Raw genomic sequence first — 26,513 nt, 5'->3', positions numbered from 1 at the left:
CTGCAGCAAATCCCATTTGTCCACGCCGTGTCGGGTGCCTGCAAGCTTAATATACCGTCATTGGGACATTGCATCTCTCCCGCCGCTGGGCAGCCAAGACATTCCAACGCCCAAGGGGAACTTTCTCGGCGTAGCGGTTTGAACGTTCGTGCGATCACCCCCCGTCCCTAGCTTGGCAGCCAGCCCAGCCTTGCGATGGGTCAATCGCATTCCAAGGGCAACGCCAACTCGGGCGACCCGTTGCAGTCCTATCCGTCCTTTTCGAAATCCGACACCAAAGAATCCCTCCGCTCGTTCCGTGGCTCCATTCGCTCGAAGATTCCCGGTGCGCGCAGCACTAGCACCGACAGCCCTCGTGGCTCGACCACCGCCCTCTCCCAGACCGACAGTCAGGTTGACAAGTCCGACGCCGGCTCGGTCAAGTCCTCTAACAGTCGCCCCGGCTCCAACGCCGGCCTCTCGTCCCCGGGCTCCGAACCTGTCTCGCGCACTGGCTCGCCTGAGCCTCCGCCATCACCGTCGTTGTCGACCAGTTTGAAGCGCGGTCATAAGGATGTGAATGCGATGCAGCAGAGTGGCGAGGTGGACCATGTATCGGAGGGCCCTCCATCAGGTGGCCCGCCCGTCGGCACGGCGCTGAAGGCGGGTGAATCCATCTTGATTAAGCGGGAGAACCAACTGAACCCCATTCTGGATTTCATTCTCAACGCCCCGCTCGAATCCTCTGGGTCCCCTGGAATGGGCATGGGCGCTTTGAAGTCCATCGATTTGGATGACATGATCTCGAGACTGTTGGATGCAGGTTATTCTACCAAGGTCACCAAGACCGTTTGTCTCAAGAATGCCGAGATCACCGCCATCTGCTCCGCCGCTCGGGAGCTTTTCCTGTCTCAGCCGGCGCTCTTGGAGCTTTCTGCTCCGGTGAAGATCGTCGGTGACGTCCACGGCCAATATACCGATTTGATTCGCCTCTTTGAGATGTGTGGATTCCCGCCGGCATCAAACTACCTCTTCTTGGGTGATTATGTCGACCGAGGGAAGCAGAGTCTGGAGACCATTCTCCTGCTTCTGTGTTATAAGCTCAAATATCCGGAAAACTTCTTCCTGCTCCGCGGCAACCACGAATGCGCCAATGTGACGCGGGTATATGGTTTCTATGACGAGTGTAAGCGGCGCTGCAATATCAAGGTCTGGAAGGGCTTTATTGACACCTTCAACTGCCTTCCAATTGCCTCAATTGTGGCGGGCAAGATTTTCTGTGTGCATGGTGGTCTGTCGCCCAGTTTGTCGCACATGGACGATATTCGGGGTATTGCCCGGCCTACCGATGTTCCTGATTATGGCCTGCTGAATGATCTCCTGTGGAGTGATCCGGCGGATATGGAAGAAGACTGGGAACCGAATGAACGCGGTGTCAGTTATTGCTTCGGCAAGAAGGTGATTATGAACTTTTTGCAGCGCCATGACTTGGATTTGGTGTGTCGAGCCCACATGGTGGTTGAGGATGGATATGAGTTCTACCAGGACCGCATCCTGGTGACCGTCTTTTCAGCACCCAACGTAAGCCATTCTTTCTTTCTCTCGTTCAAGTTCTTCGTTCATTCTGGAACCCATTTGCTGACATCTGGGGGGTTTTGTTCACAGTACTGTGGTGAATTCGACAACTGGGGTGCTATCATGTCCGTCTCCGGCGAGCTCCTCTGTAGTTTCGAACTCTTGAAACCTCTGGATTCGACAGCCCTGAAGAACCACATCAAGAAGGGTCGCAACAAGCGGAACAGCATGCTGAGCAGTCCTGTAAGCCGGCCAAGCCCCCTTGCTTTCTCCATTTCTGCTCTCTCGTGCCAAGTGATCGTCACTGCGCAGTGCGACCATGCCGAGACTTCCCATCCCACGTTCAATAGCTGACGCAGATACTCTTTACATAGCCTGCACTGCCTTCTGCTCAAAGTTTCTAAACCGGGTGATCAACAACCTACCAGTCCCGATCTTGGGATCCGCAATACGCCGCCCTCGCCCTTGGCGCAGGCCTGGCTGCAGAGCCCGACAGAAATCGAAATCTGATCTTCACCCACCCGCCGTGTGGTTGCAGCTCCTTTGCTGGAGTCTGGCTGAAGGCTGAAATATATCCACTGGGATCTGCCTTTTCATTTCGCTCCACCGAGAGCGCCCCGACTCTTGTCTTTTCCTCGGACAAACAGGTAAACCCTCGGTGCCTGTGGTGCAGCATCCTCATATGGCCCGATCCCCGCCGAAACGCTCCAGAGCCCCTTGTGCAGGCGGATCCCGGTGACGACCAGGGATGCGGAGGAAAATGGGGCTTGGGGTGCTACATATCCTTTGGACAACCCTTGGCCCGCGCTCCGGCCCTTGGGCTCGTGCCTTTGGGCAGGAATGCGGGTCAGTTGCAGACACGCCCGCGGCCCGCATGCCGCTGGGCAGCACTCTTCTCCGCTTCTGGCTGATTCTCTGCCCTTCGTGTATCTACTCACTTCTCTAGAAATTGGTGTTGGGAGGAATCTTGTGCGTCCTTATTCATTCGCCGTCACGTAGTGACGGTAATTTGCATTAATATCTCTTTTACTTTTACTTAAACCGTGTCAAGTAATGTTCAATTGCTTTGTCTTTTTCTTTCGATATGGTAAGGAGACGGTAAGAGCATGTATGGGTGTAGATGCGGCTAGAATTACCTAGACTTGGGAGACATCTACTTCACCTTGCCGATGCCTGGTGTGAGACTTCTTGTTCTAAGGGTTACTAGATGTTATGATCTAATCAAGCCATTCTCTACATCATACGTCTGATTCACCCCCCAAAACACAATTATCCACACCCAACATGACAGAACCAACTCCCTCTCATCGCTGCATAAGCAACCCCCGATTCCCTTCCCAATAAGCCCGACACCCCGTATGCCCCCAATGCTCCGTCCACCACTCCCCAAAATTATCCTGCACAACCTCCTCATCAACCCTCAAAACCCTCTCATCCCTCTTCAACGCACAAAGCGCACAAGCATGCCCAGCTTTGATTCCCCCCAGCTCTGCCCGCACCGTAACAACCTTTAGCGCCGCGGGGTCCGACACAACAGGAATAGGTTTCTGGCCCGCAGCCTGGACGACAGAGTTGAAGAGCGCGGCGCGCTCACGCCAGAGACCCAGCACGTCGACGGCGTCCTGCTCTTCTTTCACGTCCTCATGCTTGTTGACGGCGCTGAGCTTCATGCCGCCGGGTTTTCCGGCGCGAGCGGGCCCGATGCGCATGCTTTGGGCGAGGATGGTGTCGCGTCTCCAGCGGTGAGTGCGGCCGGCAATTATGCGGGCTGCTATGTGCAGGGTGTTGTGGATTTTGGTGGCTGTGGTGGCTTTTTGGGGTTGGGGGAGGGTTTTGGCGGTTTGGGCTTCTTTTTGGAGGTTGTTTAGCTGGTCGATTAGGTGTTCGAGAAGGATGGATGGGGGCGGGATGTTGGTTGGTCGGACTGTTGGGGTTGAGGATGGCGTGTTTGAGGCGAAGCTTTGCGGGGATAGGCTTGTTGGTGGTGATAGTGAGGTACAATTGGGGTTGGGTTGTGCTGGGCCATCGCCAAAGTCACCCCAGTCGTCGAAGGCGTCGTCTTCCCACGGGGGTTGGGTAGAATTGGGTTTAGCGGGATTGTTGGGTTGGACAGACGTTGTTGCTCTTGTCGCTGCAAGGGCCTTGGTTGGTATACTAGCTTTATTGGGAGTGGCCTTCATGGGGGTGGTTTTGGAGGGAGCACCGGCCCTTAGAGAAGGCTGTTTCTTGGGCGATGCTTTTGGTGGTGGAAGGTTGGCGGATGGCTCCTCTGTGAAGTCACCCCAATCCCCAAAAGAATCATCTTCGAGCAATGACTTCACAGGCGTTCTCTTTTGGTTTTGCCGCGGGGAAGCTTTTGGTGGAGCTGCCTGTGCAATCTGAGCCTCTGTGAATTTGCCCCAGTCCCCAAATGAGTCGTTCTCCCAACCTGTTTGAGGTGAATGATTCCTGGCTCCAAATTGAGATGGTTGAGTTGGACTTGGTGTCGATTCAGCCGTTGACAGCCCGCCTAGTAAGTCGATAGTTCCGGCTAGACTTGGATCCTGGAGATTTTGTGGCGCTGGTGCTGGTGCTCTAACTGGCGCTTTTGGTGTTATAACTGACGATTGCCGCGGCTGGCTCTGCAGGGTAGCCTCTGGACCCTCGAAATCGCCCCAGTCATCATCAGTATCACTGGCAGGGGCATCCTCTGTGGCATCAAACAGCACATCACTGTCGTGCTGCCGAGGGAGATCAAATGTTGGATAGACAGCAGACTGGCGGGGAGCTGCGGATGCATATTGACTTTGTGGTGATGCCAACCGCGGGCTCTGCTGCCAGTCCTGCGAGGTATGTGAGGTCTCGCCGAAGAAAATATCGTCTGTTTGATCAAATCCGTCTATCAGCGAGTTTGTTTTCGGTCGTACTGTCTGCGGCAGCTGTGCGGCACTCTGCGAAGAGCCAGAGCCAGAGCCCTGGCCGAACTCTGCTAATAAGTCCGCGGACATTTGGAGCCGAAGGTCATGAACTGCTGTGAGATAGCATAAGGTTAAGACGAGGTCATATGCTACCGTAACACCAAAACATGCACCACGTTTCGTATGTGTCGCTGGAATCCTGGGGTCGCGGATGTTCGCAATGCTCCGAGCGAGTGACAGCCAGGCGATAAGAGCTCGAGGTGCCGCGGATTACATTATCGCCCCTCTCCTCCTCTCCGCTACTCACCTCCACTTCCCCAACTACCAGCACGTGAAATGAGAACCATTGAGGACACCAGGTGTGTACCCCGGAAAACCACGAGCATGGAGATTCCGAACAAGCTGACTCGCTCTCCGGCAGAAAGAGATGGGATGCACTATTCCTTGGCCATGACACCCCCTCCGACCTGCGGGCGGCGCTGCGATCGGAGCAGGGAGGAAAGCTGTGCAACGACGGGCTAAGATCGATCTGCTGGAAGGTCCGTGGGCACAGGATTACTTGGATTTAAGTTCAACACTCATCCCGCCTGTAGGTGTTTCTGCTCTTCGACGGTGTCGGGCGCGAACAATGGTCTCAGAAGCTCGCCGAGTCGCGGGATGTGTACGACGCCCTGCGCGCGCATTTCCTGAAGTATATCGACCACCCCGATGATTTGGAGTCGACAGTCGACCCGCTGGCGGACGACGACGAGGTATGCTTGTGCCCCGGTTTCTACAGTGGACTGGAGAGGTTCAACGGATGATCGGTCTGACAAAGCCTCTTGCCCACTCCTTAGTCTCCTTGGCAAACCCTCCGCAATGATGAAAAACTACGAGCTGAAATTGTCCAGGACGTCGATCGATGTCTGCAAGAGAATTTCTTTTTCCAAGAACCATCAACGAAACAGAAGTTGACCGATGTCCTCTTTGTTTACTCCAAACTCAACCCGGATGTCGGCTATAGACAAGGCATGCACGAGCTACTGGCTCCGATACTTTGGGTGATTGACCGGGATTCGATTGAATGCCCGGATCAAGGTGCAGCCTCTTACACCGATGAAGAGGGCCGCTTGATGCTGGACCTCCTTAACACCAAATTTGTCGAACATGACTCGTTCACACTGTTCCTGTGTGTCATGCAGACTGCTCGCATATATTATGAACATGGCGAGACGAAGACAGCAAATAACCAGATAGATGTCATTCCGATTGTTAGCAGGTGTCAGTACCTCCACCAAGAGGCGCTAACCATCATCGATCATGAATTGGCGGAACACCTCCATGCAGTGGATGTGCTACCGCAGATCTTCTTGACGTGAGAATATGGTAAACCCTGAATGATAATCGTATCAGATTGCTAACTGCATGCGTAGCCGTTGGATGCGTCTGCTATTTGGCCGAGAATTCCCTTTCGATGATGTCCTTATGATGTGGGACTTACTATTCGCGCATGGGCTAAGATCCGACCTTGTGGATTTCACATGCATTGCAATGCTCCTTCGGATTCGCTGGCAACGTAGGTGACTATCCTTTACCGATGAATTTTGTTTCGATGAATTTTGACTAACAGGCTCCATGAAGTACTCAAAGCGGATTACTCTGGCGCACTATCGATATTGCTGCGCTATCCGTCTCCCGAGCCACACGCCCCCCAAACCTTCGTTCATGATGCACTCTACCTGGAGCAAAGCCCGACAGCGGAGAGAGGCAGTTTTCTTATCTCGAAGTACTCGGGTAGACCGCCAGAGTCATCTAAGTGCCGCAGCCACTCCGGTATCCGACCTGCCATGAAGGCTCACCTCTGGGAAGACTTCAAGGGTCGCAGCGAGAGCAATTCCTCTGCCTCTTCTCCCGCGAGGAACAGCCCCAAGAGTCTTGAGGCACTTTTTCAAGACGTCTCCCAAGGGATCCAACGCCGGACAGAAGCTTGGGGTGTGACTAAGGCTGTCCGAGGAGCGGTGACTGAGGCTCGGAAGAACATGCAAACCATGCATTATGAACCAGGTCATCGTTCTGCGGCCATACGTCCAAACCCGGCCTCTACAATGGGAATCAAGGGCGCGCCGGAGAGACCAACAGCCACCGAGCTTGGCCTACAAACCAAGATCAGTTGGCTGGAAGAGAGAAACAAAGAACTGGCGGCCGCTTTGGGCGAGGCGTTGAAGGACATTCGTGGGCAGTTAGAAACCATGAAGGACCTGGACTCAGGGATCATCGATGCGGCCAAGCAAGCTCTAGATCGAGCCCAGTCTGTGCAGAGCTGCCTCGAAAATCTCATGCTCCCACCCCCAGTAGGGAGTGCCCCGCATTCCGCTAAAATAGATAACGAGGTACCTCGGTCAGCCCCACCACCTGTCTCGAGCCCAGACAACCGTTCTGGACCTGAAGGCGTGGCTGAGAAAGAAGATCAGCAAGGCGTGCCGCCACATTCTCCCGTGGATGCCCCTAGCCCGAGCATGCAGAATGGAACCTTGAAGCCTGTCAGCATCACCACAGTCAGTACGACAATCACCGACGGCCACGCCGACACTGAGCGGGAGGGACTGCGGCCGGCAGTGCGACCATCCCTGTCGGATGCAGGGTTCTCCTGGATGCTGGGCGGCAGCCGGAACCTTTCGACCTTTGTCAGCTCAGCCTCGATGCCCCCCGAGCAGAGGCGACATCAGGACCAACCCCGAGGCAAAGGCAGCCCTCTCTTCGGTCACGGCGGAGACGAGCACCCACAGATAGCTGAAGCCGAGCACGATGAATTGGCGCTGCGCAGTCTCCCAGGTGCTCGGGGGCCGCTGTAAGGGGGGCAGAGGCACAGGCTCAGGTTTGATTAATCCCGATCCAGATCGCCTCATGCAGGTGGAGATATGCGCACCGCGAGATCCAGGATGTCGTCTAATTTCCGCTTTTGAATTCGGCATTCGCTGGACGGTCATTGTATGAGCTGGCAGGAGGTGGGGGGCGGGACGCACAGGTCCACCGGAAGAGCTTCGGATCTATCGGCGAAGAGCGAACCACCGCTTTGCATCAGAATCGCAGCGATGAAGTTCAACGAGGGAAGAACTGGGATGCTGGGGTTCTGCCCTACCGAAGGCCCAGGAGGAAGAGCACAGCAGGGCTAGCAGGAGTGGGGTGGAAAGAGGAATGTGCACTGCACTGGTGCGTTGTATTGTACCTTAACCCCGACAATGTGTTGCATCTCCTATAGGGCCCTGGCGTTTCCCTCGGCTTCGACCGAGGTGGACCTCCTCCATACTTGACTGCCAGAGATAGGCGATGTAGGAAGAGTTTGTTCGAGTGGTCGTATACTTCGTACTCGTAGTGCCGCGTAACTACGAGTTCGTGGTGAGCAAGGAAAGACCGCGGAGGCACCATATGGTGGCTAACTACCGTGCCGATCGGTCGATCAAAATTCCCCTCCGTCAATCACCTTCGCTTCTTATTCCTACATCCGAAACTTACCTGAGCCCTGTCTGCTGGCTCAGAAGAAAAGAGGACTAGGTCGACGACTGACTACACCCTACGGAGCGACGGAGAGACGCCCATTACATCACCCACCCCCCTTTTGGCTACACTTTCCCTCCCCACTACCAAACCCCGCTGGCTTCCGTTTTTCTCTTCTCCTCTTCTTCCTTTTTCCCCCCGAAGGAAGCGACTCAAATCACCACCGCGTGCTTTGCCCGCGACGCCACATATGCCGGGCGCGCTACGAGGCAGCTGCCCTCTTCCCCTCCCGGTCGCAGCCCGCTGACTCGAGCGAATGACCCTTCCACCTTACATTCATTCCATGTCGCGTACGACTCGACGCTCCGTTTGAGCCTCATACTTTCCTTTTCATCCCCCCTTGTCTCCAGGGCGAGGAAAGTGAGAAACCTCTCCGCCACTGCCAAAAAGAATGGGGTCAGCATACAACCCCGATGGTAAGTCATGCGCACATGCTTTTCCAATCCCGTCTGCCTGCCCTGTGCTCCCTGGTTTCACATGCCACGGGCTCGTCACGTCAAGGAGTGGGGGCCATTGGTGGAAAGCTACACCAGAGAACGAGGGACGCGCCTGGCCCATCCCGAAGTCAATCAGGCGCTGTCGTCAGAAAACGCTCCGAATAACAAACATACCCAGTCCGGAGGGATATGACCACAGTGCGTGGTTCCTTCACGAGTCGGCGACCAAGTATCCCAGCCTAAGAATGGACCTTGGGCATGCTTCGGGACGCATCTGACCGCGGAGATTCAACGCCCTCCCCCTTCCCGCATCACTTGAGGCCATCACATTTTCTCACGGAGTCGTGTATTGGATATCCCAACACGCGCCGATAGAGTCGAAAAACAGGCTGCAGGATGCTGATCTCAATGTCCCTTTAGGTGAACCGAGTCCTCTCTCGTCTCCCTTGGGACCACTTTCCGAATCGCCCGAGTCGGAGTCGGGCTTTCAAAAGCTTTCCTTGCGGACCGACCAACCCGTGAGAGGATCGGTGGATAGTTATTCCTCAGGATATGACCCTCTTTCAAGGTCCGCGACCAGCCCCAACCTCCATTTTGCACACCTGGTCCCGGTCGGACAAGAAGCTGATGGATTCTTCCTCGTTGCAGCAGATCCCCGTTGTTCGAGAGTGATCATGGAATCGGTCCATCCGGGCTGGATCGTATACGCCAGCAACCGTCGCGTGTTTTGACCCTTCCCAACCTGTCGACATCATCCCTAGCTCCAATGATGACCGCTTCCACGCGGGCCACTCCTTCGCCTCGCTCGAGGTCCTCATCTCGAGCGCATACCAGTCGCATCTCCATGAGCCAGAATTTTGGTGATCTGGAGGACCTTCACCGATTCCCGCTGGAGTCATTGCATTCATTTTCTTTTGCCCAGCAATCGGAAGAGTTGCTGCACAGCCGACAAAACATCTTGAAGAGATCGATCGATTTCATGCGCGACCGCATGGGCTGGGCAGCCACCAATGCTGCCATCGCTAACGCGCAGGCGAATATGAGCAGTGACTCGGATATCCAGCATATGATGGATCTTTTGGCTCGAGCTCGAGTGCTGGACGAGGAAAATGCCACGCACCTGCGAGGACCCACAACTGGACCTGCAGATGTGAATGGCGACAACATCTTTGAAAAGGCCTTTTCGGACCGTGGTTCGTCTCCAATCGGTACTCGCGATGCGCTTCAGGAACAGTTCCCTCCCACAGGCTCACAGGCAACTTCCGAAAGCTCCCAGATGCTGAGCGCTGTCCCCGGTGATCGTCTCCCGCAATCCAGGAAGGACCTGATCTCAGCACCGTCATCCCGGCGCGTAAGCTTAAAACGTACATACACGGACCTCACCTCCGCCTCACTCAAAAGCAAGCTGATGGACACTCTAGCGCAACCCTACGCCTCCACGGATCCCTTCGTCTCTCTGGCCTCATCAACTGCTGGATTGGGCTTTCCGATCCCTTCTGCCCTGCACACCCACAGCAGCAAATGGACCCCCGTCTCCCAGGCCGTCTTTCGGACCGAAGCCCAGGCACCATGGACTATCCTTGCAGCCAACGACCTCTCATGTCTTGTATTTGGGGTCACCCAATCCGAGGTCCGCCGGCTCAGTATCCTAGAGGTCGTACAGAAAGAGCACAGGCAGTGGCTCGAGACCAAGCTTCGGGACCCCAGCACTGATGCCACAGCCCGCGCGCCACTTCAGCCGGAGAGACCCAATATCCGCGCCGTAAACCCTAAGTTCCGAGGGTTGGGGAACGGGGTGACGGCACAATTGCTCAGTAAACCTTCCTCACGCGAGAAGTCTCGGAGAGCACAGACCGATGATGGATATGGCTCCAGCACGAGAAATAACCGCAATGCGAACCACCCAGCCAACAAATCGCGAGGTGTTTTGCTGTGTGGCGATGTGGTGCCTATTCAGAAGCGCAATGGCGCCAAAGGATCGGCTAGCGTCTGGGTTATGGAGAAGCGTGGTGGTCTGATCTGGGTATTGGAAGAGATCACGGAAAACATCGCCTCTGTCCGGTGTGATGATTCTTGGAGAGTGGTTGAGGCCCGGGGAGACATTGACAAGATCTGGGGCTCGCAGGTAGTTCGCACTGGTCAGTCGATAACCGAACTTTTACCACGTTTGCCGTCCGAGTCTCTCGAAACATCACCCGAGGAGGGACTAGACAGGATCGTCGCGTTGAAGCATTTTGCCGCCCGGACTGCTGCTGGAGTGTGCATTCCAGTGACCATCGGGCGAGGGGACGAAAGTCAAACTTTGCAGGTGTCAAGTTTTCCCCATGTCGCAGGGATGATGGTGTTGTCATCCTCGACTTTGAATGTTATCAGCTCGAACCCTGTCTTTTGTTCAGCACTGTTCGGCCAAGACCGCCCCGAAGGACGCAACATTACTGAGCTGGTGCCAGGGTTCGATGAGATCTTGGATGTGTTAACCGAGGAGGACAACGTGCCATTGGTGGATGGCATTGTGATCCCTGAACACAGTTTCCGTCGGGCGCGAACGCTGTCCATTCTCCGTGATGGTAAGGCCAATGCAGCATCTGTTTTTACTGAACCTAGTGGCTTGCTGGCCAAACATCGGGACGGTTCCACCATCGTCGTTGACATTCAATTGCGCGTGGTCAAGAGCGGCACTTTCTTCTCCAAGGAACATGTGGAGAGGCTTGAGGAGCGCTCAAGCGACTCAGAGGACAGCGACGATACCATCGCCGTGACTGAGCTGGTCTATGCCTTGTGGGTCACATACTCACGGCAAATCCACGCTGCCGGACCCGCGGCCAACCTGTCATCCTCGTCACTGCCCTCTTCGAAGGCCCCCTCCCCCGCACCGGGGGTCCCACCCCTGTCGGACCACCCGTCTGCGAGCGACACTGGTCATCAAACTCCTGATACCAGCAAGACTTCTGTGGAAATTCAAACCCCGAGTTCCACGCTTAGCCAACAGCTCAGCGAGGCGGCCTCTGAGCCACTCACCGATCGGCCCGTGCAGCCGGTTTCCGAAGTGAAGCCTGCCGGCGCCAAGAAGGAGACGCCACAGAAGCGCACGATCAGCGACTATGTGATATTGGAGGAGATGGGACAAGGTGCTTACGGGCAGGTCAAGCTGGCGCGGCTGAAGAAGCAGCCCAACAAGAAGATGGTGCTGAAGTTTGTCACAAAGAGGCGGATTCTGGTGGATACATGGACTCGCGACCGACGGCTGGGCACTGTGCCACTGGAGATCCACGTTCTCGACTTCCTGCGCCGCGATGGATACAAGCACTCCAACATTGTGGAGATGGAGGGCTTCTTCGAGGACGATATCAACTACTATATTGAAATGATCCCGCACGGACTCCCCGGCATGGATCTGTTTGACTATATTGAACTCAGGGCCAACATGGATGAATCGGAGTGTCGAAATATTTTCAAGCAGGTTGTTAGTGCCATTCATCATCTGCACACCAAGGCGCTGGTGGTGCACCGCGACATCAAGGATGAGAACGTGGTGTTGGATGGTGATGGCCGGATCAAGTTGATAGACTTTGGCAGCGCGGCCTATATCAAAAACGGACCGTTTGATGTCTTTGTGGGAACGATAGGTAAGACGAGTTCGGAATACATATCGTGTCTTCAATGCAGATGCTGACTCGATCCCTTGGTATAGATTATGCCGCCCCTGAAGTCCTACAAGGCAAATCCTATCGCGGCAAGGAGCAGGACATCTGGGCCCTGGGTATCCTGCTCTACACGATTGTTTACAAGGAGAACCCTTTCTATAACGTCGACGAAATCTTGGACCACCCGCTCCGCATTCCATTCCTCCCCTTCTCCGAAGCCTGCATCGACCTAATTCGCAAAATGCTGGACCGCGACGTCGACAACCGTCTGACCATCACCGAGGTGCTTGAGCACCCGTGGCTGGCCGAGGAGGACTGAGCTACATGCAGTTCCAAGTCTCAAGCTCTCGCCGTATCCCCACAAAACCCCATTGCACTCATCGCCATGACTTCTCTCCCCGCCATGCCTCCTTCATTGATGACCGGAAAAAGAAAAACACGATACCCCACGACGTTTTGTTTGCTTTTGCTTGATGTGTAATGTGCGCTGCGAATCCGGGCAATTTATATGGGGGTTCATTGTTTGTCTTCTGTTTAATTCCCCAGGCTCGGAGGGGGCGGGGAACTGGCGGGTCTCTTGGGCACAAAAATCATCAATCTCCCTATACTCTCATACTCTCATACTCCCATACTGGGTTTCCTGCTCAGGTCCATCCACCCACTATCTCACCATCTCATCATGATTGCAGTCATCGTCTGTTCAAGTAAACTTTTTGCATGACATATCTTTTGAACACTATTCTTTTTTGCTGTTCTAGGGTGTATCTAGAAACAAGAGCATTGCGCATGACAGAAAGACATATACCTCCTTTGTGGATTGACGTTTGTGGATCGACTCGTTCCTGCCCTAGCTAGGTTATAGGCTTCTCGTTGTTCTTTGGATTCTCCGGGGGTCTTTGCCCGGAGGACCAAATAGTGTGTGGGGGGGGGGGGGGGTTGGCGCTCCCTGGCGGCTCCGTCCTTGGCCAAACCGGTCTAGCCCGTGGAGAGGGGCTCTGTTGGCGTCGATTTTAGTTCCAACAGTGCCGAGTGCCTCGCAAATCACTGGTTCGGTTCCTGCTGTCTGGGGTCGAAAGTGCGACTTCTCCGGACTCTCCTAGCCGTTTCGGGGCATCGTGTCGCGGAGCCTGGTGGCAGTGGCATATACCTATTCAGGAGTGGTGGTAGAGCGGTATACGCCAGTCGCACATCGGCCGAGATGAGGGTTCGGCTCAGGTCCCATTATCAATCGTCCTGCGCTCTTCATTCGTTAATTGCCTGGGTTATGTCTCTGGCGTCCACACCGAGCAGACCCCGAGAGAGCCAGTTGCCTCTCGGGCTTTTAATACTCCGCGGATGGTCCCACGGGTCCACGCTCTTCCCCCGCAGGCGCGCCCCGCCGAGACCGCCGAGAGGCGAGGCCCGAGACCGGGAAGATAGTGGTGCTCAGGAACGAGTCCCTGGACTCTGGATTTATCGTTCACCGGTGGGGGCCGCTAGGACACCGGGTTAGGGAGTCAGATAGTAGTTGGTAGTTAGTCAGGTCGCAGTTGGCCCTCGGTGCTCCGCGTGGTTCGATGTGCCGTATTCCAGGGCGTCGTCAGCCGACGAGTCGCGTGGGTCGTTGCGTCTGTGCCACACTTGGTGGACGATAAGCCGAGAAGAAAGTCTCGGACAGTCGCAGGATGAGCAGTGGATGGGGTGAGTTGCGTGCGAGGGGGGGTCACTCATTTGTCTAGGAACTCTGCGCTAGTCGTGTAAGGTTGGAGGAACGAGATAGGCGAAGGTCAACAGATCAAAGAAAAGGCAGGCCCGAACAGTATACTTGCATTCTACGGTCTACTTGGGCAGTACTTGCGACGTACTTGCGGTCTGCGGCGATCGGGTGAGAGGAAGGCCGATATCCCGTGCCCGCACGTCGCTGGAGAGTATCACATTCCGCTTGTCTCTCCGTCCGACGCATTCCGCTCTTATCTCTGCTGCTGCATTTCCCCCTCCCTCACTCTTTCTATTTTCTTTCGTTCTCGCGCTCTCCTTTCCAATCCTACTCGTGGCTCACCTACCAGCTTCGGTACTGCGCACGTCACTCGGTACACGCCCCGCTGGTCCAAGTCGGCGAGTGCCACGGTTCGCACGCCGTGAGCCCCCGAAGATAAACGGCGACCTTTAAACGCTCAACGTCCCCCCACCTGTCTCAGCCGGTTTTTCGCACCTCGCCCGCAACCTGAGCGATAGACAAACACACACTGGACCTCGGGTTGCTCTGATTCTGCGCGCAATCACTATGTTCATCTAGTTTGCTTGCGGTGCAGGATCGTGCGCCCCTTGTTCTCTCTCTCCCCCTCTCATTATCTCTCCTTCCTTCCGCACCATCACTAGATCCCGACTCCATACAACCTACTCCGACTTCCCGTGCCGACCCCCTCCACCATGGCCACGCCCGTCACCGACGAGATCCTCCCCTCGCCGGAGGTCTCGCTGGCGAGCCCAGCCTCGTCAGCCGGCCAAATTGCTCTCGAACAACCCCCAAAACTCAAGGGCCGCCAGAAGTTGCTGCAGAGTCTCCAGCGCATGTCGTCCAGCCCGACGCTAACCCGCCGTGGGCGATCGGCATCCACTGGTTATCGGCGGGACCACAAGGCGTCCTTATCGTGTGTCTCGTTATCGTCCGCTGCATACTCCCCATGTCTGGGCAACGGCAGCTCCCCGCAAGTCTATGGGGGCCTCAATCCCCGACCGGCCACTCCGGGCTGCTCCGGCGCGTCGGGTGAGTTGGAGGGCAGCAACGCTCGGATCCGCCTCGTGGGCACCGATACCCCAACGGCCTCGCGAACCGTCCCCTTGCCCTTCGACTTGAGGCCGACCTCGGGGGTTCTCCTCGAAGTGTGACCCCGGTGGAGGGCGATATGCTGGATACGGAATTGATCCTGCGAGACGCAAAGGCGGCCCGCACGCTTGATTTCTGGGGTGATATGCCGCAAGAGTTGAAGATGGAGGTCTTTCGGTACTTGACTCCCCGTGAAATTGTGCGCTGCTCGGCAGTGTCGAAGATGTGGAATGAGATGTGCTACGATGGACAGTTGTGGTCCAAGGTGGACACGGCCGAGTATTACTCGAAGATTCCGAGCGATGTTCTGATTAAAATCCTCACATCGGGTGGGCCTTTCGTTCGCGACCTGAACTTGCGAGGCTGCATCCAGTTAAAGCACAAATGGTCCTCGGATGGAGAGCGGATCTCGGATTTGTGCCGGAACCTGGTCAGTTTTTCGCTGGAAGGATGTATCATCGACAAGACGTCCATCCACTACTTCCTGCTGCGGAACCCGCGACTGGAGTACATCAACGTCTCAGGCCTCAAGAACGTGACCAACTCTGCCATGAAAATCATCGCTCAATCTTGTCCTCTGTTAGAGACGTTGAACATCTCCTGGTGCAACAATGTCAACACCAATGGAATCCTCCGAGTCGTCCAGTCCTGTGAGCGGCTGAAGGATCTGCGCGCCAGCGAGATTCGTGGATTCGACAAGGAAGATATCACCCTGGCCTTGTTTGAGCGCAATACATTGGAACGACTGATCATGAGTCGCACCGATCTGACCGACCAAAGTTTGAAGGTGCTCATGCACGGTGTCGACCCAACCGTCGACGTGCTCACCGATCGGCCCGTCGTCCCGCCTCGGCGATTGAGACACTTGGATATGCATCACTGCTCAGATATCACCGACGATGGCCTGAAAAGTCTAGCCTACAACGTCCCTGACTTGGAGGGCCTGCAAATCTCGCAGTGCTCGGAGCTGACCGACGACGCCATCATCGATGTCATCCGCACCACGCCCAACCTCTCTCACTTGGAATTGGAAGATCTGGAGAATCTGAGCAATAGCGTTCTTGTTGAGCTCTCCAGGTTCCCCTGTGCGCGGCATCTCGAGCACCTGAACATCAGCTACTGCGAAAATCTCGGTGACACAGGCATGCTGCAAATCATGAAACACTGCCCGAAGCTACGCTCCGTCGAAATGGACAATACCCGCGTCTCCGATCTGACCCTTATGGAAGCGAGCTTCCGTGTCCGGAAGCGCGGCTATGGCGATGAACTTTCTAAAGTTGGCTTGCGGCTGGTTGTCTTTGACTGCGCCAACGTCACCTGGGCAGGCATCAAAGAAGTCCTATCGAGCAATGCATACATCCCACGCGCCCGCAAGTCTATCTCGCCGTCAGCTGCTATTGTAACCGTCACCCACGCAACCTCAGACAGCGATTCACCAATGACTACCACCTTTGTCACGCCGACTTCCACCCCGTCGCCATCGTCGACCTTTCCAGCCGAGATTATTCAGCTCAAGTGTTTCTACGGCTGGCAGATGACCGTCGACGAGCACACAAAGCGCGTCCTGCGCGGTGACCTCGTTGCTGCTAGTCGTCTCGACCGCAAGTGGGCAGACTACATGATGGCCACCGAAGAAGCCGGTGCTGCCGGTGCAGGTGCACGACGTCGACGACGCCGTGCCCGGGAAGCAGAGAGACTGTATAACGCCGACGAAGAGGACGATGGCTACGGTGTTGGCGGAATTTCTGCGCTTGGTGGCCGGCGCCGCCGTGCTCAGAGTGGTGGTAGTTGTGCGGTGATGTGAGCACTTCACCCAATCAGGCCTCGTTGAACCCAGTAGCTGGAATCTACTGGTGCCGTTTCTTAATTGTGTTCTGTGAACACCTGTCAGCGCCGGATCGCTAGCACGCAATGCAACAACCCTGATTACAACATGCTACAAGATACACACGACATTACGACCCCCCGCGACAGGCCAGGGCTGGTCTGGCTTCTCTCCCCCTGCGAACCTACGGCCCCACCACTCCGACCTATCTTTCTCCCTCAGCCAGCGAGCAAACAAGCGCATTCCTTTGATTTCAATTTCATTGTGTTTCAGTTGAACACCCATCTCCGGCGTCAGAATCTCAAGACCAGACCGACCTGCATTACCTACAGATGCGATTTCCACCTTATATCTTTTCTATCTGCCAATCAACCTCTCCTACTCATCGGCCTTCCCTCGCATATGTAGAACGGAGACCGGAGTTCAAGCTTGATGCTTTCCCTATCTCTTTCATTGCCATCTTTCCCCCGTGTCAGCTCATCATTCTGGGTGATGGTTATAGCGGTGCCATGTCACGGCCTTTCGGCTTCTGCTTCTTTCCTATTATCTCTTCTTATCATCATATCTAGGCCGAGACAGCTCTTCATGAAATCGAACCGGAAATTAAGGAATCAGAATTCAATCAGAAAGGCAATTTTGATATTTGAATAAGTACCACTTGCATGTGAAATGAGAAAGGAATGGTTAGTCAGAACGCAGAGTCAGGTGATGCTTGTTGATAGAGTCCAGCCACCAGGGTTTGAAATGCGTAAACAACTATCAAGAAGCACCCACATGCAGAAACAGGTGGAAGCTTAATCATGCTAATGCATATGGAAGAGGAAAGCACGGATGAAAGCATGAAATGAAGCCTGAAACTCCAAAAATTGCATTTTTTTGGGTGCCATTAATATCGTGCTGCACTCGGTGCTTGCAGGACTGGCCATTTGTATATGCAAAGATGACGAAGAAGACCAATTGGAAGGTAGAGAGAGCCGCAAGGAAATTGAAATTCAGAACCCATTTAGCGTATCATATCTTCGCCGATGTTCTGTTCACGTTCAGTCTTTGAGACGGTCTGCTTCCGGTTCCCTGTCTGCTGACATTGGAGATGCCTGCTTTTCAGCATCTTGGAGACCCAGCAAAGGCCTTGTTCTCGGGGGACGGGGTTCCCAGGGTAGGAATTTCCCTCATGTTGACCATGTTGATATCCTCCACCGCGGACTTGATCTCCATGTCACGCTTCAAAAGAGTATCCGTCCTAGACGTCGCCTCAAAATGAGTGGTCTCGCCATGAGCTACCTTACTGTCAGCGATATTACCGACAGTATCGCTGCTTATAATTGCAGCCGTGGTTTTGACCTCCGAGTCAGTCTTGGTGTCTCTGGTAACCATAGAGCCCGAGGTGATCTCGTCATCCGCGGTGCACTTCACACCGACAGCAGTCGTGATTTCCATCAGACGCTTCTTGGCCGTAGTAGCATCAAAGGTCATGGGAGTATTTGCGTTCCAGTTGCTGATCTGCGGACTCCGGAAATACTGAGTAGTCTGCCGACGCGGGATACGCTGATTACCGTCCTCAACAGAAGCAGCGAGATTCTTCTTGAGCTTCTTCTTCGGAGGCTCCTCGACAATCTCACCCGTCTCAGCACTTTCCTCTGAATTGTTGACGAACGATCCATCTTCATCCTCCTCCATGTCACTCATCAACTCCGTGGCCTCCGAGTCCGTGCATTCACTGTCGCCATCTGGGTACAACGCGGGGTTCTCTTCATTCGAATACGGCTTCTTCAACGACGCGTCATAGTCGAACTGGGTCACTCCGTGATCAGATAGAGTGCGCCGTCCGATTTCAACTCCCTTCCCACCGTCAATTGCATTCGGGCCGCATCGCACATGGTACCCTTCAACCTGATAGATTGGCATGAGAACGAAGCCCGTCGACGGAGTCCTCGGCACCACAGAAAGTTGATAGTGTGCCGTCGAAACGATGTCGCGCGCACCCGCGGCCTTCTCCCAGCGTCGATCCACATCCTTAGCGCTCTTGGGTATATGCATACGCATCTGGCGGTTCACGGTGCGCGCAAGGTTAACTGCTCCTCCGGGCGCCACAACGGGCCCGATCGTCCACATCGGGCAGGCCTGCATGGTCTTGTGCTGCTTCTTATGAAGAAGCCAGCCAACCCAGCGCGCATGCTTGCGCCCGCAGAGAATGTAGTAGCCCTTGAACACAGGGAAGAAGGGGAGCCCATGCGCCCAGATAATGGGTGAGAGTCCCGACGGAACACGATCCTCGCGGATATCGCCTCGGTCGTTGAAGTCGTAGGGATAGCCATTGGCACGGTCAGTCATCTTTAGGAACTTAGTGGCCAGGTAGACGAGTTCGTCGCTCAGACGGGTGAATTTGGGTGGGAAGACAGGTTTGCCGTTCTCGTACGTGACCGTTGTGACGAGCTTGTACTTCGCCGAGTCTCCCGCAGAAAAGGGCGCTCTGCCTTCTTCGTCACTTTTCTTCCAGATCATGTCTGGTGTGTTTTGTTCGTGCTCTGTCAGCAGCCTGGCGCATTCTTCCTTGTGTCCCTTGAGCTCTTGCGTGTAAGAGATCATGGCTGCCTTAACGCAGGCCATCGATCCGTCCTTGAAGTTTCCCATGGTGATCGAAGTTGACAAAGACCACTGAGTGAATGGATGTGTGAGGGCGAACAGATGGTTCGTAGGAAGGGAGAGAGAAATGGAGTTCGAGAGCTGCGATGAGCACGTCGAGGATGGGCTGAAATGGGTGGAAATGACAGCGAAGCGAGAGGGTTGGTCAAGATTGGAGAAAGATGTATGGCGAGTGAATCTTCATACGCAGATGATTTAGACAGTGCAAGCATCGGAAGTCTGCGCATGGAGGTAGGAGGGATAGGCTCGAGGCATGATAGTTTAATTGAAGCAGAGGTCAGGAAATCGAGGTAATGCGCAGAGTCTTGAGAGGCCATGAAATGGTCGTCAGATGTCAAAACGTCGTCTAATGGAGCTAGAGGTGAAACCAGGATAGATATAGAAAACAGTCGTGGGTGAGGAGGGCCGAAGGACAAACGTAGGACCAACCAGAGAGTATGTACCGTTCGATATCGCAATTATGCTCGTGAATGTGAGCAATAGAGGATGAAACTAGGCTAGAGATATAGATCAATATAAAGCAGACGAGTGCAGTTGTCAGTAGTTAACTATGCAGAGAGCGCTGCATCCGTATCGAAAGCGGCGTAGCTTCGAAGGAGAGATGTGGACGTGCGATGCGCATTAGAAGACTTAAAAAAGCAGTGCCATGATCATACACCAGGTATCCTCACTGCTTTCGGCTGCTCACTTATGAAATTGTGGATTCAAAAATCTCAGAGAGAGCACGAGTTCGTTGCGCTTATTCGAAAAGGATAGTAGTATACCGAATATGTGCTTCGTATATTAACCTATCTATCTCAACCGTAACCAGTGGAATCGCTATCTCTTACTCCTCTTGAGCTTTTAGTGCTCAATATTTGCCTAATACTACCTGCCTTGGTCTATTTCCATCAATGACGATGTGTACAGTTGGCCTTGTCTCGATATCATCTTAATCGCGAACATATCGAGCGCTTACTTTTGGGCGGATCTGTTTACAGCTAACCAAACCAGTGTTGTGAAATCATTCATGTTCAAGTCTGGGAATTCTCACATTATGCCCTTGAATCAAAACATCAAAATACTGCTAGAAAGGTCAAATGATTTCTCCATCTAGATTATGCGCAATACTTTTGACCTCCAGAAGCTGGGAAGGGACTGGAATACGTGTTGAGATAGGATCGAATTTGAACTGGGAAAGATTTCAGACATTCAGCATGTTCAGGACTGGGAAAAAGTTTCAATCACAATATGCACACATGATTTCGAACGATGTCTCCAGAACCAATCGGCTCGAAAAACACCATACTGAAGCGATTGACTCGATTACCACTTCCTGGGTTGATTATAGGGAATCATATGACGGATAGGAAGGTAGAAATGAGCCTGATCTAATATTTACAAGCAATCTTTTATGCATTTGATACTCGTTCTCATTGCGGCCTTGAATCCAACGGTGCTACTACAGGCGCTGTTTGATAGGTCACAGCAAAGACAACTACAGAGCTAGTTTGTGAAACCGCAGAATAGACCCATTCATTCTTTAGACACCGACAGACATCGCTAAACCAGCAATGGGTTTCAAGTAATGCAGATTGGATATCAACCGAAGATCAATGAAAGAGAGACACCAAACACCAAGGTTGCCATGCTTTTGTATGCAGTTACATTTCAAAGAATCCACCATCACTGTCATCTCCATCATCAGTCTTGACAGGCAATTGGCGCACCTTTTGCTGCTCTCTCCTGCGCTCTCGCCTGTTCGGCCTGTCCTGGGTGCTGTCCTGGGCATGCTTCTCTCTGCTGGGCACCTCCTTGGACTCTTTGTGCGTGTTTTCTTTCTTGGCCTTCTTCTCGTTTACAGGCAGAGTTGGCTTCTTGCTAACAGTGGTCGAGATCTGCTGTCCATCAGGTCCAATGTTCAGCTTGCCCTCACGCAGGTCATCAAGGGTGTTTTCTTCCATGCATTTCTCAATCACAGACCACATGGCTGGCTTGGACTCTTCAGCCTTCTTATGTGTCTTAGATTCTGACTCGGATTCGGATTTCTCAAGTGCCTCGTCGGAAGGTTTACCCTGCGACTTAGGATAGAGTGAAATGTATTTTTCGGTGAGGGGGTAGTAGAGGGTGTAGTTGAGGTTGACACGGGCGGCGTGCATTTGGCGTGCCAAATGAGCTTTTTGCTTCGAGTCAAGGTCTTTCTCTTTCTCGCGGCGCTGGAGGCGGTTCAATTGCTTGGTCGCAGTCTTGCGGTCTATAAGATGCTGGTTAGCACAAGATGTATTTGGGATGGGATAAAATAATTTCCATAACGCACCCAAGAAGCGAACAAAGTGGTATTTCTTGATCAGGTTGGAACGCTCTCGGCGTGCTGTTTCATCCACAAGATCCTGCTCGTAGCCTGCCAGCGCACGTTCCTGCAGAATCCGCGCATCTGCGGGTAGATCTTTGTTGAGAAGACGCTTAACACCACGAATGCGGCTTTTCAGCTCATTGATTGACGGGTATTCCTTCTCATTTCGGGTTGCGGATGTGTTATTCTTCGAGCTGCGTGTTGCCTTGGACGGGACTTCATCGCCTTCACTGCCGTAATCTTCAAATGGAACGCGGTCCGGGCTGGCCGCAGGCTGTCGGTGCTGCTTTTTCCGAGAAGCAGCATCCTCAGAGCCATCGTGGCCCTTGCGCTTCGAGCTGCGATTATGCCGAGGTTCTGACATGGTGGTGTTGGGGACAACAAGCTGGTGATTCCACGCAGAAAAAAAGAAAGGTGGTCGGCATATCATCGGGCCGACCCCAGATTGGCGGAGCCAATGAGCGGCCAGCTGATCGCAGTGACGATACCGCGTCCCTCATCCTGTCCACAATTCCTTCCACGCCAGCTGCTCAATTGGTTGTCAATATCTCCTGACGTGAGGCTCCGGCCTCTGAAACAGCTCACAGAACCGCCTGGACGAGGGACTCAGCACCATGGAGTCCGCGATTCGCTGGTCCTCGAGCTCGACCGTGACCGACCAGCGCTTTCTGTCCGTCGACGTCACAGGCAAGGCGTTTCGTCTCTGTAGGGTGTTGGGTTATAGCACTTACGACAGGACCTTGCGGCATGAAGTGCTCTCTACCTTAATCGATGTCCCCCTGTTCCGCGCTTTCGACTGGTCTACGTCCAACGAGAACCTGATCGCCGTCGGCCAGTCGTCCGGCGAGGCCACCATTCTACGATTAGATGCCAGCGCAAAAGAATCGCTCTCCTTCCCGGTTCGCAATCAAAGATACTGCAATGCGGTTGCATTCAGCACACATGGTCTCGTGGCGTCGGGTCTTGATCGCGTGCGGAACGACTTCTGCTTGAATATCTGGGACGTCAACCAGCGGCTCAGTCCTGCGGGCGGGAGCAAAGGATTCCCAGAGCCCTTGAGAAAATTGGCGAGTTCTGAGCCAATCACCAGTATTAAGTTCTTTAGGGATCAGCCTGATACACTGGTGACAGGTGTTAAGGGCCAGTTTGTTCGCATCTATGATCTAAGAGGTCCGTTTGCCAGACACCATGTGTTATCCTCTTCTATCGCTAATTTGTCCATTCGACTGCAGAGGGGCCGGGTAATCCTTCCTTGCAATTCCCGACCCGTTGCGTCCACAACTTGGCCATCGATTGGCTCGACGAGAACTACATTGCATCCTGCCAGCCCACCAATGAAAGCACGATTTGTGTCTGGGATCGGCGCGTAGGGGCTCGACTTGCATCGCCATCAGTCGGCTCCTCAGCAAGTACTCCCGAGACTAATCAATCCGCTGCTGCACTACAGTTCAAGAGCGTCTTTAGCCCGAAGTCTTCGATCTGGAGCTTGCGCTTCTCCAAGACCAACCGAGGCTATCTGGGAGCGCTTTCCAGCGCCGGCCATTTCAAGACTTTTGACATCGCCAAGGATCATTTGTCTGAGGAATATCGCTCTTCAATTGACGAAACTCTTGGACAAGGCTCGTTCAGAAACTATCCGGAGCCGGTCTACACTAAGTACGTGCGGGATGTATGCCCTCCTTTTGATCACCCGACTCGCGGGTGCGAGGAGAAGGAGCGTATTGTCTCGTTTGACTTCCTGAATTTGAGCATGTCTCCTCAGCCCAGTGCCATTGCACTTGACGGTAACGGAAAACCGCAAATAATAACCGCGCGGCCGCCTTGTGCGCCTGTCAGTCTATCATCACAAGGGGTGTTAGCCTGTGGTATTTCATCGGGCGACTCCGATATCAGGACTATCCACCCTCTGTCCGAGCAGATATCTCCAATTTCTGTGCTTGTTGAGAATATCAGAACACGCGTACTGTCAAGTTCCAAAAACGGGTCAGCAAATTCAGACAAGAAACCGTCAGTCTCTCGAGTTCTGGGCTCCGATCCCATCCCAAGCCGAGAACTTCGGGAACGTGCAGTGTCACTCGGAACTCTTGGGGCTCTACTTACTGCCAAGGAGGCATTGACTATGTCTACGGTCGTTCAATCGCGGTGCAAAGAGGGCTACCTCTTTGATGAGGCTCGTAATCGGTCGATTGCATTAGATGACCCTGCTCTGCAGGAATTCTGGAGCTGGGTTCAACGTAAGCCATTGAAGAACTTAACATTCACAGCATTCAAACATGGACTAATATCTCTGCAGGCGCGCGGGCCGACTCTTCAGGAATGACAATGGTAGTAAATGGGCTCGATATGAACTACTTGGGCGTGAGCAATGTCTGGACCAACGATATGGGTTCGTTCCTGTCAGTAGTCTCTTGGTTTTCATGAAACTGACCGTCATTTTAGGCCATCTTTTCGAAAAGCGGCGCATTAGCACCAAGGGTGATGGCCCAAAGAGTGTCGCTGAAGCAATCGCCCACTTAGCCGAGCAATTAAATCTGCCAGAAACCAAAGGCTGTGACACAGCATATCCTGAGCACCGTCGCCTCTGCCTTCGTCTTTGTGGTGCAGCACAATCACACAAAGAGCTGGAGGAGTTGGTGAAGAGCCTCTCTTCTGACAACCAGCACACTAAAGCTGCTGCATTGGCAATTTTTCAGGACGAACCCAAGTTGGCATACCTCGGACTTAGGAGCAACGAGCCCACACAGGCCCACAAGCTTCTCGCTATGGCCATCGCTGGTTCTGCGAAGGGTGATAACAGCTCCGACTGGGAAGATACCTGTGCCGAAATCTCCAAAGAACTTACGGATCCCTACTCACGAGCAATCCTAGCGCTTGTAAGCAAAGGAGACTGGCATGCTGTCATCAAAGAAACCACGCTTCCTCTGAAGTACCGTGTTGAAGTCGCACTACGCTGGCTTCCAGACAGTGAGCTGACCGACTATTTGGAAGACGCCACCTCCGAAGCAATGCGGCAAGGAGATATCGAGGGCGTGGTACTGACGGGCTTGGGTCACCTAGCCATGGCCTTATTCCAGTCCTACATTGAGAAGTTCAACGATGTTCAAACCCCGGTACTAGCCATGAGCCACACAGTTCCACGGATCATCAGCCACCCACCATTCACTGCCCAATTCGAAGCTTGGCGCGAGACCTACCGACGCCAGATGAACTCCTGGAAGCTCCAGCTCGAACGTGCCCGGTTCGACGTCGGGTCTCGTTGCTTCGCGGTGACTGTGGATGGACGCAAGCTCACCCCTACACCGCCGCAGCAGGTCAGCCTGACTTGCAACTACTGCACTCACCCGCTCACCCAGCACGACGCCTCCTCTCAAATTTCTCCCTCGGCCACGGTCGAAACCGTGCACCCGACCGTTGGCAACCCGCTGGGGTCTGCGGCTATGTCTGGGACAGTGTGTCCCCGATGTGGTCGGCATATGCCCCGCTGTGGTGTCTGTACTATGTGGCTGGGGACCCCGGACCCGATGTCGCGAGCAGGAATTGCCACCGACGGGGAGTCCAATCCACACAAGGCCGCGGAAGACGAAGTCATGAAGCGGTTTGTGGTTTTCTGTATCCACTGTAACCATGGATTCCATGCGCATCACGCTCAAGACTGGTTCGCGCGACACAAAGTGTGTCCAGTGGCCGAGTGTAGCTGCATCTGCGATCGGTGAGATCGGGTTGAAACTTGCTTGAAGGGGTGTTTCTCGTCGTTTGCATCCAGTGCTGGAGTACTACTGCATGCATCAGGTCCGGTGCAGGGGGAGGTCGCTTTTTGTGTTTGATTTATTGTTACTCTATACCCATTGATTCATATGTAGCTAGATAGACAGGAAAATGTCTGCCGGGCGGGGCGTTCCTGTCTGGGCTGCCGCCGGTTCTATGAGGGCTCTTAGGCTTAGGCTCGGTTGAGTAGATTTCAGCACGAACTCAAGAGTCACTGAGTCAGAGATCACATCAGTCCCATCATTCCTATGGTTAATACTCAATTGCCTCTCAGGGTCCGCTCATAGTTAGTGAGTCGCTTATTGATTACTTAGTATCCGATCAGTAAACCACTTATTTAATTCTATGCAATGTCTGGTCAGCGAGCACTCTTGCCGTGTTGAGCCCGTATTAAGCTCTATCTGAAACATTATACCTACTCTATGGGCCACACGTCGACCAGAATCACTACGCGCCAGAAAATCATTTACATAGCTAGCCTTGCATGTCCGGTGGAGTAAGGAGAATGCTTAGCTACTCCGTATATCGTAAAAGCATGCGTATCCAGGCTATCAATAAGTACTTTTGGGCATTATCCAGTACCTTATTTGGGCCAGAGCGTGTCCGTGCAGTTAATAGCAGGGAAAGTAAATTCCCGCGGCCCGAACCGCTTTCACGCTCGGGCCCCTACAACAGGTCATCAGGCGGGCTGTAATAGGATAATGCTACAGTCCCACTGACTATGGAAGATATCGTCCCCGGTGTCCAATTAAAACAAACATGAGGCCGCTGAGGTGGTGCGAGAGATGCTGGCGGGAGGGAAAGACACGGCACGATAGGACTTGGAACTACTCCGTAAAGAGAGCATGATGGTCGAAGGGTCAAAAACGGCTCCCCGCCACGGGGACCGCAGCGAGAGCGTTTAGGAAGGTGCAAGATGACCTTTTTGAAATGAGCCAGCGCTAAGCACCTGGTGACGTGAACTAACTCTATTTGGGGGTGACCCTCCGTTATTTGCCCCACCATGTACTACTCTGACCTTTAATACGATCAGTTACGACAGCTAGATAATCCCGCTCGCACAGGCAGCCAGTCCC

The 26,513-nt window shown here is 53.9% G+C and overlaps 9 protein-coding genes across 9 annotated transcripts; 6 read left to right on the top strand and 3 right to left on the bottom strand.

Moving 5' to 3' along the window:
- Window positions 1-195: 195 nt before the first annotated feature.
- On the top strand, window positions 196-1,908 carry phzA (putative serine/threonine protein phosphatase; the record flags this gene model as incomplete). Its single annotated transcript, XM_056682948.1, has 2 exons — window positions 196-1,560; window positions 1,645-1,908. 2 exons carry the CDS (start codon window positions 196-198, stop codon window positions 1,906-1,908), a joined length of 1,629 nt encoding a protein of 542 aa, XP_056546554.1.
- Window positions 1,909-2,858: 950 nt separating this feature from the next.
- Window positions 2,859-4,541, bottom strand: N7482_000822 (uncharacterized protein; the record flags this gene model as incomplete). The annotated part of the gene is made up of 1 exon (XM_056682947.1): window positions 2,859-4,541. One exon carries the CDS (start codon window positions 4,539-4,541, stop codon window positions 2,859-2,861), a length of 1,683 nt encoding a protein of 560 aa, XP_056546553.1.
- A 246-nt stretch (window positions 4,542-4,787) lies between these two features.
- On the top strand, window positions 4,788-7,282 carry N7482_000821 (GTPase-activating protein GYP6; the record flags this gene model as incomplete). Its single annotated transcript, XM_056682946.1, has 6 exons — window positions 4,788-4,810; window positions 4,879-4,990; window positions 5,045-5,203; window positions 5,288-5,805; window positions 5,864-6,006; window positions 6,072-7,282. 6 exons carry the CDS (start codon window positions 4,788-4,790, stop codon window positions 7,280-7,282), a joined length of 2,166 nt encoding a protein of 721 aa, XP_056546552.1.
- A 1,562-nt stretch (window positions 7,283-8,844) lies between these two features.
- Window positions 8,845-9,153, top strand: N7482_000820 (uncharacterized protein; the record flags this gene model as incomplete). The annotated part of the gene is made up of 2 exons (XM_056682945.1): window positions 8,845-8,990; window positions 9,090-9,153. Coding segments are annotated over 2 exons (210 nt in total), but the record flags the coding sequence as incomplete, so codon positions are not given.
- Window positions 9,154-9,188: 35 nt separating this feature from the next.
- Window positions 9,189-12,385, top strand: N7482_000819 (serine/threonine-protein kinase; the record flags this gene model as incomplete). Its single annotated transcript, XM_056682944.1, has 2 exons — window positions 9,189-12,048; window positions 12,114-12,385. 2 exons carry the CDS (start codon window positions 9,189-9,191, stop codon window positions 12,383-12,385), a joined length of 3,132 nt encoding a protein of 1,043 aa, XP_056546550.1.
- A 2,090-nt stretch (window positions 12,386-14,475) lies between these two features.
- Window positions 14,476-16,676, top strand: N7482_000818 (F-box domain protein; the record flags this gene model as incomplete). The annotated part of the gene is made up of 2 exons (XM_056682943.1): window positions 14,476-14,928; window positions 14,988-16,676. The coding sequence occupies 2 exons, from the start codon at window positions 14,476-14,478 to the stop codon at window positions 16,674-16,676; spliced, it is 2,142 nt and encodes a 713-aa protein (XP_056546549.1).
- A 1,122-nt stretch (window positions 16,677-17,798) lies between these two features.
- On the bottom strand, window positions 17,799-19,328 carry N7482_000817 (uncharacterized protein; the record flags this gene model as incomplete). The annotated part of the gene is made up of 1 exon (XM_056682942.1): window positions 17,799-19,328. The coding sequence occupies one exon, from the start codon at window positions 19,326-19,328 to the stop codon at window positions 17,799-17,801; it is 1,530 nt and encodes a 509-aa protein (XP_056546548.1).
- A 1,655-nt stretch (window positions 19,329-20,983) lies between these two features.
- On the bottom strand, window positions 20,984-22,036 carry N7482_000816 (Efg1 domain-containing protein; the record flags this gene model as incomplete). Its single annotated transcript, XM_056682941.1, has 2 exons — window positions 20,984-21,573; window positions 21,637-22,036. The coding sequence occupies 2 exons, from the start codon at window positions 22,034-22,036 to the stop codon at window positions 20,984-20,986; spliced, it is 990 nt and encodes a 329-aa protein (XP_056546547.1).
- A 250-nt stretch (window positions 22,037-22,286) lies between these two features.
- N7482_000815 (uncharacterized protein) lies at window positions 22,287-25,385 on the top strand (the record flags this gene model as incomplete). The annotated part of the gene is made up of 4 exons (XM_056682940.1): window positions 22,287-22,842; window positions 22,905-23,906; window positions 23,966-24,058; window positions 24,112-25,385. The coding sequence occupies 4 exons, from the start codon at window positions 22,287-22,289 to the stop codon at window positions 25,383-25,385; spliced, it is 2,925 nt and encodes a 974-aa protein (XP_056546546.1).
- Between the last annotated feature and the right edge of the window lie 1,128 nt (window positions 25,386-26,513).

Source organism: Penicillium canariense (genome assembly GCF_028826845.1).
Source record: "Penicillium canariense strain IBT 26290 chromosome Unknown utg000001l_segment0_segment0, whole genome shotgun sequence".
Taxonomy (NCBI): domain Eukaryota; kingdom Fungi; phylum Ascomycota; class Eurotiomycetes; order Eurotiales; family Aspergillaceae; genus Penicillium; species Penicillium canariense.
Note: the sequence above shows the minus strand (reverse complement) of the source record. Positions and strands in the feature narration are given on the sequence as shown.